Genomic DNA, 13,448 nt, shown 5'->3' with positions numbered 1-13,448 from the left:
CTGGCTGTGTGTACTCACCTACCTAAACTCAGGCTGCCACCTGACTTTTTTTTTGTGCACTGCGTGCGGAGGGAATGTGTCTGCACAGTTTTCTGGTCACCGAAACCAAAATGTGATGCAGTGAGAGTCCGTATCAGTGTAAGCAATTATATGAGATCCTACTGCCTGAGTCATGCCAACATACTTCACTGTGCCACGTTTCCATTTGGTCCAATCAGCCTCGACTCCGCCACGATGCCCTTCAACACACAACTGGCCGATCCTGCAGATCTCTTTTCAGGAACGCAGTCATGGGAGCAGATTGGTGGGCTAGACAAGTGACACGAATACTAAGAGCGCCCTCGCATTCAGTCAGTCTGCCGCCCAGGGCATCCTGTCTTAATCCCTTTGCAGAGACCAGACAGAGCCTTGGCAGAGTGCATTTAAACATGGAGGCCCCTGCAGATTATTTAGCCCATGCAATTATCATAATGGAGGCGGCATAAGGTAATACGTGAATAGGAATTGAATTATCACTTGAAAGGTGTCTCTTTACCCTCTCGCTCTCCCTCTTTCCAGTATTGGCACAAGACAGCAACCTTCCTCTACTTCCTTTGAAATGAATAAGGCACATGAAATATCACACAGGAGCTCTATATTCTGTACGGTGATGCTGTTTAACACCAATGTCCAGATGTGTAATGTCTTTAAATGTCATGATTTAAAGCCAGTCAGTCATCTCTTCTGTGGAAATCCTTAGAGATTTTCTGTACAGTAATTGGATATTTTTAAACCACAGACCAAACATCTTGGCAATTTCAAGGGTATTTAATAAACAAAACAGGGCCGTCACAATTCAATAACCACAATTGCAGTCATCAGTCTATAGGGCAAACTGGCTGGATGGCTGATGATAATATTACATTCCTTCTCAGAAACAAGAGATTGATTAAAAATAATGTCTTTTGCACAGTTCTCAGACATATTGCCATGCAGCAGCATATTGCCTGATAGAGAATTGTGTCTGAAAGTTTTTTTTTTCCTTTTTTTTCCCCCTCAGTGATCGTCTGCCTGACCATAATTCCAGATGGCAGTTTGATTGCTCTCGATTTTGCCTTTCTTTTAATTTAATCTCATTCCATCACAGACAGGAGAAAATGAGCTTGGTCATCTAAAATTGTGATGATTTCCAATAATATGATCGTGCCATCTGGGATCGCTGCTGCCTTCAGGGGATGGTTTGGGTTAAGCTCAGGTCAGAGGGCCAAGCGGACCAACTCTTTTCTCATAGTTCATGATGAAGAGGCCAAAATTACAGTCTGTTCTCAGTTGTTGGTCAGAGAAAACAAAGCTTGTTTGGCTAGTTATAGACTATTTTGGACTTTACATTCAGCAGAAAATGGCAGACAAAAGGTTTGGCAATAAATTATTAGGACTATTTTCAGTATAATGAGCTGGACAGACTCTTGCCCTCCGTGAACCTGCACAGGGTACATGGAAGTAGAAAATGGATGTGTGGATGGGTTTTCTACATACATTTCTGATCCATGTACCTTCATTGGGCTTTGAACTTTTTCAGCATAAACCCTGATGCCGCTCTTAAAGCTTAATCTTTTTTTCACAATAACATTAAATCAAATGACTGTAAGAGGGTTGCTCATTGTGCCAAAATCATTGAAATCAGTGTCAGCCAGCTCTGCAGTTTCATAATGCTTTGCAGCTGCTTGCAGCTCATTGTTTAGAATTAAATGACCCGCATACAGTATTTGGTGTGTGGTTGAGTCAATGTATCAGTCAGCTTGTTTTCATGTTTTTGTGCTCCCTATCGATGAATACACCTTTAAAATCAAAGGAACCAATGGAGCTTTTATGTGAAAATTCAATTACATTGTTCTACTACAATGTTCTATTGAACTGCCCAGAATATCCAAGAATTACTCAAAATGTAATTTAGGGAAATCTAAACACATTCTGGCTCTTGTGTTCCATTAAAGCAACCGAGTAAACACTCACGGTCAGCTTTATGAAAACCTGCAGCCGTCATAGCATACTGAACCTTATAGCCGAGATGCATTCCGCCTTTTCACAAATGCCCTTGGCAGCCATCCATACATGAAGCACTTTATCTCCACAGTGATGAGAGAAAACACTTCAGCATAGCCCACTAGTATGACCTTGCTTACACATTTGCTTTTCCTTTCTACATCTGCAGCTGCAGCAAGACATTATAGAATCATATGCAATCAGAATGATGTTCGTGTACCTTGAATCCACTGAAAATGAAATATCGTGGCTTCAGACAGGTGCATTTCAGCCATTTTGCCAGGATGCTCTTGGTACTTTCATCACCTTGAAAATATAGTATTGTGGCTGCCGTCAATTGTACTTTAAATGATCCGATTGAAGGCACAGAAATTATTTCAATTTGGTTTCATGCAGAGCTGGAATAATGATTTCTTATTCTTCTTTGGGCATCCCACCAAGGAAAATTATATTCCACAGAGGGTGTAACTAAATGAATAGATACCAGAACGTGGTTTGCTTTCCTTTTTTTTTTTTTTTTTTTTTTTTTGGTAGCCTAAACCACAGTGCATTGCAGCAGTAGCCTGTGATTTTCTCATAGAGGAGACCGGAAAAGAGAGGCTGCGCTGCCAATACACCTTGTTTAAAATGCTTACTTCATGTGAATTGTTCTAAAAGTCTTTTATTTTAAAGCATCACTCCAACCAAAACTAGATGATGAAGACACGGCAAATAAGAAATATCCATCAGGCGTTAACAGCTGGAGGAAATGACAGATGTGATCATGACAATGCACCAAGCATTATGATGCACATGCCAGCTGCAGGAAGGCCTGTAGTCTAAACAACCTGAACTCACCCCATTTACAGGCACAGTTTAAAATTGGCTGCAGGAAGCAAGCTAGTGACAATATAAAAAAAAAAATATTTGCTGGATAACACCATCCCAGAAGAATGAAAAATGTTCAAGAAAATGCACTTTACTCTCGCTGCTCTGAGACGCGTCCGGTCAACGAAGGGGCCATCATTTCTGTTCCTGTTAAAAGAATAGACTTTGGCTGATAAGTCAGCAGCACCCAACATCTCTTAGATTTATTTCCCTAACACCAGCACTCTGCGTACTGAGGCCAAGATGGGGGAGGGGATTCGCCTTCTTTTTTCAGGTGAAGCAGAGGCAGAGAGTGAAGCACTCTCAGTCTGCATGTCAGAATGAGACAGCAGCAGAATGGCCTCTAGTTATCATGGCCCCAGTGCAAGATTTGAACCCCCCCCCCCCCGACCCCACCCCACCCCACCATATCCCCAGAGACATACAGTACGCAAACAAGCATGAAACATGCACACACACCTAAACAAAGAGGTTTATGTTTTCTCAGTGTTGGATTTAAAAGTTTAGTCTTCGCTTGAACAACATGGAGCAACACAAGCGAATGCTCACAGTCATGAAATCAAATTACCCACTTAAAACACAAAATGATTATTGTTCAGATGTTGTCATACGTGTAGGTTACTAATGCGTAGGTAGCTGTTCAGCGCAACAACACTTCAGACATAAAGCCACACACATACTGGATTTGGAACCACAGCACTCAGTGTATCGACAGCTTATCTTTATAATTATACTGCTTCGATCTGCCGTGGTAAGAAAAGCATGAAAGTCCATACATTGTACTGGGCAACAGTTAGCCATTTTCTAAATTTACCACAATGAAATGAAAAATGAATGTTATTTTAATCTCCTGCATCTGATCTGCACAAACCTTTTTTGTTTGGTTTTGTTTAAGCTGCCAATCTCTAAATGAATCCATGCATCACTTTGTCTGTAAGATCTTGTGAAAAATGCCCTTTATGGAGCCCCAGATGACCCCTTTTATCTGACCAACAGTCCACAAACCAAAGACACTAAGTTTACGATCACATGCAACAAAGATAAACAGCATATCCTCACCTTTGAGAAGCTGGAGCCGGAGAACGTTTTGCATTCTTGCTTTAAAAATTATTTATCAAAATAGGTGGTGATTCATTTTCTGCAGATCAACTACTTGATTAATTGAATAATTTCTCTATTTGGAGCTCCTCCATACCAATTTAAAAGATAATGCTGGCAGTGTTAGATATCTTTTCTGTGCAGTTTCTAGTCAACAAATCCCCTAAAAAGACCAAACAATGACTGGATTCTGTGTAGCCAAAGCATGGTTGAATCTATTCATCTGTGCCATAGAGCTCCACTATTGTCCAAAAGCTAATAAAAACATACATGAGCCTCAGCGGTGCACCGGGTGACATGTTTTTTCATTATAATTAGGATGTGCTGTTTTGAGTCAATTCTACATACTCAGTAGTGCAGCAAATGAAGAAAAAAATGCACTATTTACTCCTGTTTCAGTTAACTGCAATTCCCAGCTGTTTGAGGATAGTATTAAGCCTTTTAACAAATGGGAGCTATGCATTTGTGACCTGTTTTTAAAGATTTACCTGTCCAATAGTAACAAATGAACTTTAAGCTGAGTGCCACAGACACAGTAGGAAAGTCTGAAAGTATTTAGAGACGGACTAATGTAGTGATGGTTTTGGTCTTTTCCTGGGATTTGTTGACAATAAGAAACCAGCCCCTCCATTAGCATACTGTCTTGTTGTTAGGTAGATTAGGCCTTTATTTATTGTATATACTGTATGAGCTAATATATTCATTAGCACTGAAAATTTGTGTCATAATTTCAAACACTGACACAATGTACTTGTTATCCATCTGCATCTCCTAGGCACTGTGTGCGTACACAGGTCTTGTGAGACACAGATGGCCTGTGAGGTTTCAAAATCAGCACGAACGAGGTTAAAAACAAGACATGCAACAAACGTATGCAAATCTAATGAATCCGTAATGTGTTGAATGAATTAGCAAGATGACATTCAGTTGATCAGACAGCCCTTTCAGTGGCCAAGGGCTTCTTTCTCCATTAAGATGAGACTTGCCAGATTTCATATCACTTCACATTTTACCCACTCAGTCAATTTCACACTCACTGGATCAACTGCAAATGGCTGCTATCAGTGATTGTTTAATAAACATGTGAATGTTTAGATGTTTTTTTCTTCCCTCAAACATTACAATAAAATATGAGATGAAAAAACATTTTTTATCTTATTTTTAGCTATTTTGTTATCACATTTAATGTTGGGATATGAAAAGCTCCTGCTGATTGTGATCATCTTACACACGTGAGATTAGCATGCATTTTGGTTTTATAGTAGAAGTGCAAATTGAGATGTTTATGTTTTTGTCACTTGGTGGCAATAATCCTATTGTGCCTGAAACAGTCCAAATTCCCCCTTAGATCTCTGAAGGGAAATGCTAAATATGTCAACAAGTGCAGAAAAAAGTCAGAATCAAAATGTGACTGCAAAGCAAATCGTTCAATAATGCAACATTTCTTGTTACGTTTCATCCTCACTGATGTATTATCTTCCTCGGTTTGACTCGTGTGGAGCAGTGTTAACATATTTCTTCTCATATTCATGCCATGAGACTATGAAACTCAGGTTCTTTTTTTTGGAAGTGTTACTTACATTCTTGATTGGTAGACACCCAGTTATTTGGGTCTGTGCATCATAGACTGCCAAGCTTGCTTCCCTGTTGTGTGGGAATGTCCAAGCTAACACATTTCGCTAGTTGAAGTAGAAAGTCGTTGCTTGCAGTGCACACTGACAAGACTCTAATCATCTCACATTGTAATTTAAGTGCTCTGAAATACTCTGCTTTATTGCTTCCTTGCTATGCGCACCCTGATTGAGACATATGTTACCTTAGCACTTTTCCAACAAACTCATTATAACAAATGAATTTGGCAAATCACAGTGGTGTCAAACATAATGCCAGTGGCTGTTGGTGCAGAAGCAGAAAAGTAAGGGTGGGTGTGTTTTTATGTTGCTGGCAGGATTTTGGATGTAAGCAGCCACTGCTTTCAGCCTCTATGAATACATGTTGAGCGTGCCTAGATGGAATTAATCCACACAGTGTTGCACCAACAAAGGAAGGATGTTTGGAGCAAATTTCTTTCTTCTGCGATATATGTGCCTACACTTTGAGTAATGATGCAATCTATGCAGATAAAATGATTTACGATGCATGTGGCCAAAGCTTTGATTAGTCTATGAGTAGAACAACACGCTCATTGCCGAATTATGCTTTTTTCATTACGCATTCCGGTGGAAATGCAAACAGAGATGTTTTATTGACAGCTGATAATCTCCATCAGTGTGTTTGCCATGTCTGACATTTTCCTCTCTTAGGTGGCAGCTCAGGCTTGTTGTAATTCCAGCTAGACAAAATGAGCTCTTGCCAGTGGGAAGCCTCATTCGATCTGATTCCTCAGCAGAGGCTCATCTCTCCACAGGCCTTCTCCACCGCGACTGGCGTGGCAGCCTGGCTGGTGCAAAACCGAGCCACATGTAGGCTCATTTCTACTGATTAAGTCAGCCACTCATCCTCACTGGAGAACATTTCCACCTCAGTTAGCAATTTTTACAGTTTAGAAAACACCTGTCATAATATGCTTGCGTCTTCTTGCTTGTGGGTTGACGGAAAGAGACGATTAGCAGATATCTTGAGTTGGAAGAGTTGGAAAGAGACAAAGAGAATACTTAAATCTAAGGACCCAGCAGGCGAGGCTAATGTTTTTTGCACAAGGCAAGAGTGCTTTGCTCTTGGCAAAGGCATTGACTGCACTGAAGAATGGTGCCTGCATCACTTAATAGCAAAGCTTGACACAATGCTGTCACACTGTATAATGTCACACCATATATGAGATGTCTGGTATGTGATAGGCCATGTATTGATGTATTTGTAGGTTATAATCTTAGTGGGCAGAAAATAAATAAAAAAGGGCTGATAGCAACACATCAACACTGCAGTGTGGAAGTGGGAGGCTCTATGTGTATGAATGTCTTATCTATTTTTATCTTGAGCACACACTCGGTCTGAATTAACTAATTTAATCTAAAAGAGCAACAAGTTTCTTGTTAGTCACCTGATTTGGGAGATAATACATTTTGCACTAGTTATACAAAGACAGCACCAGACCTCTTCCCCCCCGAATCACTGTTTGTCAGGGATTTTGGTGTGACGATAACTTGGATCGCAATAAAAAGCAAACAACACTGCAATACTGCTTTGAATGAGCATTAATCATGAATCGATGAAAAATGCTGTTTTTGAAACTCCAGGAAATGAATCACAGATAAAATATTTCAAAGACAAAAAGCAGGCTATAGAATACTTTGGTATAAAGTCGAATTAGTGAAAAATAACCCTCACTGAGTAGCATTTGTCAGTGGCCATGTTCATATATTGTTGTGTTTTATATCAAATACAAGCACAATTTCAGGCAACAATAGCTGGACTTCATCTCTGTTTGCCAGTGTATGCGTTTCACAGGATGAATTGCTTTTTGCATTGTTTTTCTCTGCATGGATACTCATGGGTTCCTAAATTTCCCACTGGCAGTCATACATTATTTGTCTGTGGAGTTGCAGGACCACTTTCATTGAGTGCAACGCTTTGGTGTCAGTGACTTGTTTTGTGCTGGGAAGAATGGGTCCCACTGACATCAACAGATTGCGTTATGTCTTTTAAGACTTTCACAGAGGCTTTGTGTATTGTGGGTAAAAACCTAGGACTTGAATGAGGAAGGGGGCTTCCAAGAAATTCAGTAGTCCTGCTCAAATGGTCATTTTTCATTTTCAGTCTGCAGTGTAGATGCATCAGCTTCTGTGAAGACTGGAAATCTGGGACAATCCAGGGTTAGGCAGCTAACAAAAAGCTTGTTAGGCCTATTCCACAGATGGGCAGTATTGTCAATTAACTGAAGCTGTTAATACATCTTTCTCTTGTTCTCTTGTCATTCTGTGCACATTGTGTTGTATAAATAGATTAGGGCTGGAAGTAATGATTATTTTCATATCAATCTGGTCGTAGCTTTTGATGAATCTTTCCATCTATAATATGGTGGAAAAAAAATGCTGAAAAACTGTCATTCTAATTTTCCCAGAGCTCCATGTTACGTCTTTGTTTCACTGTTGGCCATCTGACCAACAATTCAAATCCCAAAGTCATTCAGTTTACAATCTAACCGACAAAAGCAGCATCTGTTCACAATATTAAAAATATATACTGTATTTTTTTTATTTTTCTTTTTACTGGGGCATTGATACAGCACCAATATCTCACTACAGCAACAATGTACTTCTCACTTTTTTATGTGGTTACTGAATATTATTCTTCCTGTTTTCTTCTTGTTGCAGAGAACACAAACAGCAGATGAACTATGAATGCTGAACACAATGATCTCCTCCCTCCAGCGCCAGACAATGAGAGGTCGTAGGCTGAAGGGGGCGCTGTCCAACCCCCTCTTTGTGTTGCTTTTGGCCCTTCATATCCTGGTGGTGGCTGGGCTGGTTCGTGCTCAGACCTGTCCTTCTGTTTGCTCATGCAGTAACCAGTTCAGCAAAGTCATATGCACCCGCCGCAGTCTACGGGATGTCCCAGATGGCATTTCCACCAACACTCGCTACCTGAACCTCCAGGACAACCTAATCCAGGTCATAAAGGTGGACAGTTTTAAACATCTGCGCCATCTGGAGATCCTGCAGCTGAGCAAGAACCACATCCGCAGCATTGAAATTGGCGCCTTCAATGGCCTGGCCAGTCTTAACACCTTGGAGCTCTTTGATAATCGGCTCACGACAATCCCCAATGGAGCATTTGAGTACTTGTCAAAGCTGAAGGAATTGTGGCTACGGAACAACCCCATCGAAAGTATACCATCTTATGCCTTCAACCGGGTTCCCTCGCTTCGAAGGCTGGATCTAGGTGAGCTCAAACGTCTCTCCTACATTTCTGACGGAGCCTTCAAGGACTTGAGCAATCTGCGCTACCTGAACCTGGGAATGTGCAACCTCAAGGAGATCCCCAACATCTTACCTTTGGTCAGGCTTGAAGAGCTAGAAATGTCAGGAAACCAGATCTCTGTTATCAAGCCCAGCTCATTTACAGGATTAGTGAACCTTCAGAAGCTGTGGATGATGCACGCCCAGATCCAAACTATTGAGAGGAATTCTTTTGATGACCTTCAGTCACTGGTGGAGCTCAATCTGGCTCACAACAACCTTACCTTTCTACCACATGACCTCTTCACACCGTTGCATCGTCTGGAGCGGGTCCATCTCCATCACAACCCATGGAACTGCAACTGTGATATCTTGTGGCTTAGCTGGTGGCTGAAGGAAGCGGTACCTGCCAATACCAGCTGCTGCGCCCGCTGCCATAGTCCTGCAGCCTTTAAAGGTCGCTACATCGGGGAATTGGACCACAGCTTCTTCCAGTGTGATGTTCCTGTCATCGTGGAGCCACCCAGTGACTTGAATGTGACAGAAGGCATGGGTGCAGAGCTTAAATGTCGTACAAGCTCGTTGACATCCATCAGCTGGCTTACACCAAATGGCTCACTTGTGACACATGGGGCTTATAAGGTGCGTTTGTCTGTGCTCAATGATGGGACACTGAACTTTACTAGCGTGACAATGCAGGACACTGGGACTTACACCTGTATGGTTAGCAACACAGCAGGCAACATTTCTGCCTCGGCTGTGCTTAATGTCACTTCTGTGGAAAACAGTGGCGTGACCTATTTCACCACAGTCACCGTGGAGACCATTGAGACCCCGGGGGATGATAGCCAAACGCCACTTCCACCATTTGGCTGGGTGTCATCCTCAACGACGAAAGGTACTCCTGTTTCCACAAGGACCACAGAGCGGACTTACACCATTCCAGTTCTTGATCTGGATGGAGAGGGAGTCCTCAATGGCCTGGATGAGGTGATGAAAACCACCAAGATTATCATTGGCTGCTTCGTGGCCATCACGCTTATGGCTGCTGTTCTGCTGGTTATTTTCTACAAGATGAGGAAGCAGCATAATCAGCAGGATCCTGATGGCCCCGCTTCCTCTATGGAGGTCATTACAGTTGAAGAAGAGCTTGCAGGTGTCGCTGCGATGGAGAGACACCTGTCGCTGCCCCCTCTGGAGCACTACAACCACTACAACACCTACAAGAGCACTTACCACCACCCCCCTATGCTCAGTACCATACACAGCTCAGCTACACAGGAACCTTTACTGATTCAAGCCTGCTCAAAAGACAATGTACAAGAGACCCAAATCTGATCTTGAATTGACTAAACATCCAGTATCAGCAGTTTCATACTTGGAGTACAATGGACCAAAACATGAAGATAAAGGAAATCAAAATGACATTGACTTCATAGAGTTGATGTTGATAAAGGCGATAAATCAGCATTCGGCAAAGGGACGACATATGATACTTTAACAAGTGTCTTTACAAAAACAAAGATTATTTATTAAAAGTATGTCTAGTGGCTAAATGAAGAAAAACAATTTGTGATAGCTTTTTAGCTCGTTTTATTTCTCTCTCTGTGTAATACTGCACAAGGGAAAGAATGGTTTACTGAAAGTGAATATAGAATGTATCAAATGCAGCTCATGTGAAACCACTGTAGAAATTGGCCTTATACAGAAAAAAAAAAAATGCAATGTCATTAATTCGGTGATTTGATTTTACCTGATAACATGTTTTGTTGTGGGGCATGGCTTTAATAATTGTAAGCATTTAGTTGCTAGTTCTTTAGCATACCATGTCCAATTTGGTGGAGGTTTATGAGAGACAAAACATTACATGGGTTTATTTTCATTGCAGCCATATTCTAGCTGTCAGTCAACACGAAATGAGATCTTTTAATGACACGGCTCTGGATGATATCACAGTGAAGCCAGCATGCCCGAGGAGCAAAGCAACCAAATGAGTAAATGTGCATTTCCCCTGTGGCTCCTAAACAACAGCCATACATCCTTCACTTTAATTAAGATTAAGTTCTTGCTCCCACTCCTCCTCCTCCTACCTTTTCCTTACACTTTTGCCTTTACTGCTTCTTTCCTTGTACTCCTCTCTCTTCTCCTGTCTCTGAATCCTCCATCACCCCGTCTATCCTTTCTCTGTTTTCTCCCAACCCTCCTCCGTGTCCTCCTGTGTCTTTGATTGCCTCTCTGTCACTTAGCCCGGGCACGTTCCTCACCCTTCGCCATGTCTCATTTGTCTCGCTTTATCCGCCGGCATGTGCTGCACGACGGCAGAATATTGCTTGGGAAAATGAAGGGGAGCATAAGGCTGCGGTGTGTAGCCTCCCTGTTAACCCAGTAATGATCTACGTCCACTCAGTGTCGCGTTACCTTGCCATCACCCCAGGGTCACACGGGCTCGGGCGCTGATAGTCCATCTGTTATACAGATAAAGAGGCAAATGAGGCTGCTTTGTAATGTAGTGTGACCCTGTCAGACAAACACAGACGGGGCTAACATAGTCAGTGAAGCAGCTAGGAACCTGCAACAAAATAAGGGGAGATGGGTTATAGCTCATTAATCTGTATCAGCAGTTCATTTGCAGACTAGCAGAGGAAAGCTGATAACAAAACAGCATGAGACTTTTCCATGCGCCCAAAACATGTAACCGGGGATAGAGGCCTTTGATATTGAAGCGACCCCTGCTCAGTCTCATTTTTGTCCGAGAAAAACACACACACTTTGATGTTGCATCATTTATAGACCATCAAAACATTGTCTCTCCTGTAGTCTGTTTACGCTTTGCTTTTTCATTTAGTCTTTCAAAGAGGAAGGCTTAAGGAAAGGGGAGGTAAGGATGAAAAGTGGAGAACAGTGGGTGGGGAGGAGGGAGCCAGACCCACAACGGTCATGAGGGGTCTTCAAACAGAGATATTGCAGATATGAAGGGAGAAGAGTGAAAAAAAAAAAAGATAAGGAATAAGGAGGCAAAACTAGCCATCAGACTGTCGCCATGGAAACAGTGACCTTGTGCAGAAAGTAAGAAGAGGTAGATATGCCTTTCGCTTTGGTCTCTGTGCAACAAGCATATTTTAATTTACCACCGGCGATTCCGTAAATGCGACTGACTGTTGACAAATTTGGCATAATGTAACGTGTATTTCCTGATGGTGTTGATGGGATACGACGTGCACACGACGTCACCTTTGCAGAGCAACACAACTCAGTTATTGAAATGAAATAAATCACTGCATGATGTGACAAATTTAACAATTCAACTGTCCAGCAGTTTTACTCGCCTTATTGATTTTCGCCTCTGTGAAGACTTAGCTTAAGGTATGAGCATAATAAAGCGCTGTCACTCACAGAGCCGTGCGCCTCTGATCAGTCAGTCTCCTGAATTCATTCTTTCATTGTCTATAATGTTGGAAAGATGAACAAGGACGGTGGATCCAAAGTGAGCATTTAAAGACTGGTAACATCTGGTGAGGTAGAGACTGATGAAACTGTAAAGCAGGAACAATCGAAACAGAAACCTATTCACTGTCAGCCATTCATTGAGCGATATGAATGACGAGAATAGCACCTTCACTGGTAGCGTTAATGAGTGAACCATTCTTTCCCTTTCCACTGTTTTCTTTATCAATGCTCAATTCCTTTTCAATGCTTTTGGTGGCTTAATGATTCAATGTTGATGCTGGCTACAGTGAAAAAAAGGTTAAGATTTTTTATATATATATTTGGAGATGAGGGTTTTGAGTTACTCAGAATGAATGGAGCATCTCTGTATTGGTATTTACGTGAGCAGGGTGGCTTTATGTGGAGGTAGATTTGAATGCCAGAATGAAATTAAGGCCGAGCTGCAGAATGTTGGACTTTAAATACCAGCAGAGTGAGCTTGATTTTTGTGCAAAACCCTAAGCCAAGGTGATCAAATTCTTGTGTGTTATTCTGCCAACTGTCTATGTATGGGGAGGGTTACTGTATGTGGGGAATATTCTCTCTCATTTTTGGAGAGAATAATCATCAAATGGGTAAATTTCTACAAAAAAAATATTTTCAAAAACATAATGCAAAAAAAAAATATTCAGATCATAATTTTACATGTGCTTCAATTGTTAAAAAAAATGACGAAAAAGCAAAACAAAAACAAGAAAAAAAAAAACAAAACAAGAGACTGTGCTTGTACGGAGTCCAACTAATTTCTCTGAGGATGATGTTCAATTATTGATACCTGAGATTGTAGTTCATACTGTACATGAATACAAATAAAAATTGCAATTCTTTTTTTTTTCCATTAGATTCCATAGAATGCATTATTCACAGAGACGTTGTCACCATTCTTGCCGTCTATGTCACATTTGCACATGAAAACCTGTACAGAAATATTCAAACAAAAAGGATTACCAAGCAGCTCCCAGAATGCTGAACCGAGAAGAAACGCTGAGAAGAAATGCACGGTAGCTCATTTTATGAGGTCAGGGGAGGGAAGTCGATCTCTCTAAGAGGAAGAGGAAGTGATCTTTCTGTATTATA

General features: G+C 41.4%; 1 protein-coding gene across 1 annotated transcript in view; it reads left to right on the top strand.

Moving 5' to 3' along the window:
* lrrc4cb (leucine rich repeat containing 4C, genome duplicate b) overlaps window positions 1-13,205 on the top strand; it is a 39,837-nt gene extending 26,632 nt beyond the window's left edge. The window contains exon 2 of the mRNA XM_076733541.1: window positions 8,301-13,205. Within this exon, the coding sequence (XP_076589656.1) occupies window positions 8,328-10,223 (1,896 nt within the window). The 5' untranslated portion in view covers window positions 8,301-8,327 and the 3' untranslated portion in view covers window positions 10,224-13,205. The remainder of the gene's footprint in view (window positions 1-8,300) is intronic.
* The last annotated feature ends 243 nt before the right edge of the window (window positions 13,206-13,448 follow it).

The sequence above is a fragment of the Chaetodon auriga genome, chromosome 1, assembly GCF_051107435.1.
Source record: "Chaetodon auriga isolate fChaAug3 chromosome 1, fChaAug3.hap1, whole genome shotgun sequence".
NCBI lineage: Eukaryota > Metazoa > Chordata > Actinopteri > Chaetodontiformes > Chaetodontidae > Chaetodon > Chaetodon auriga.
Note: the sequence above shows the minus strand (reverse complement) of the source record. Positions and strands in the feature narration are given on the sequence as shown.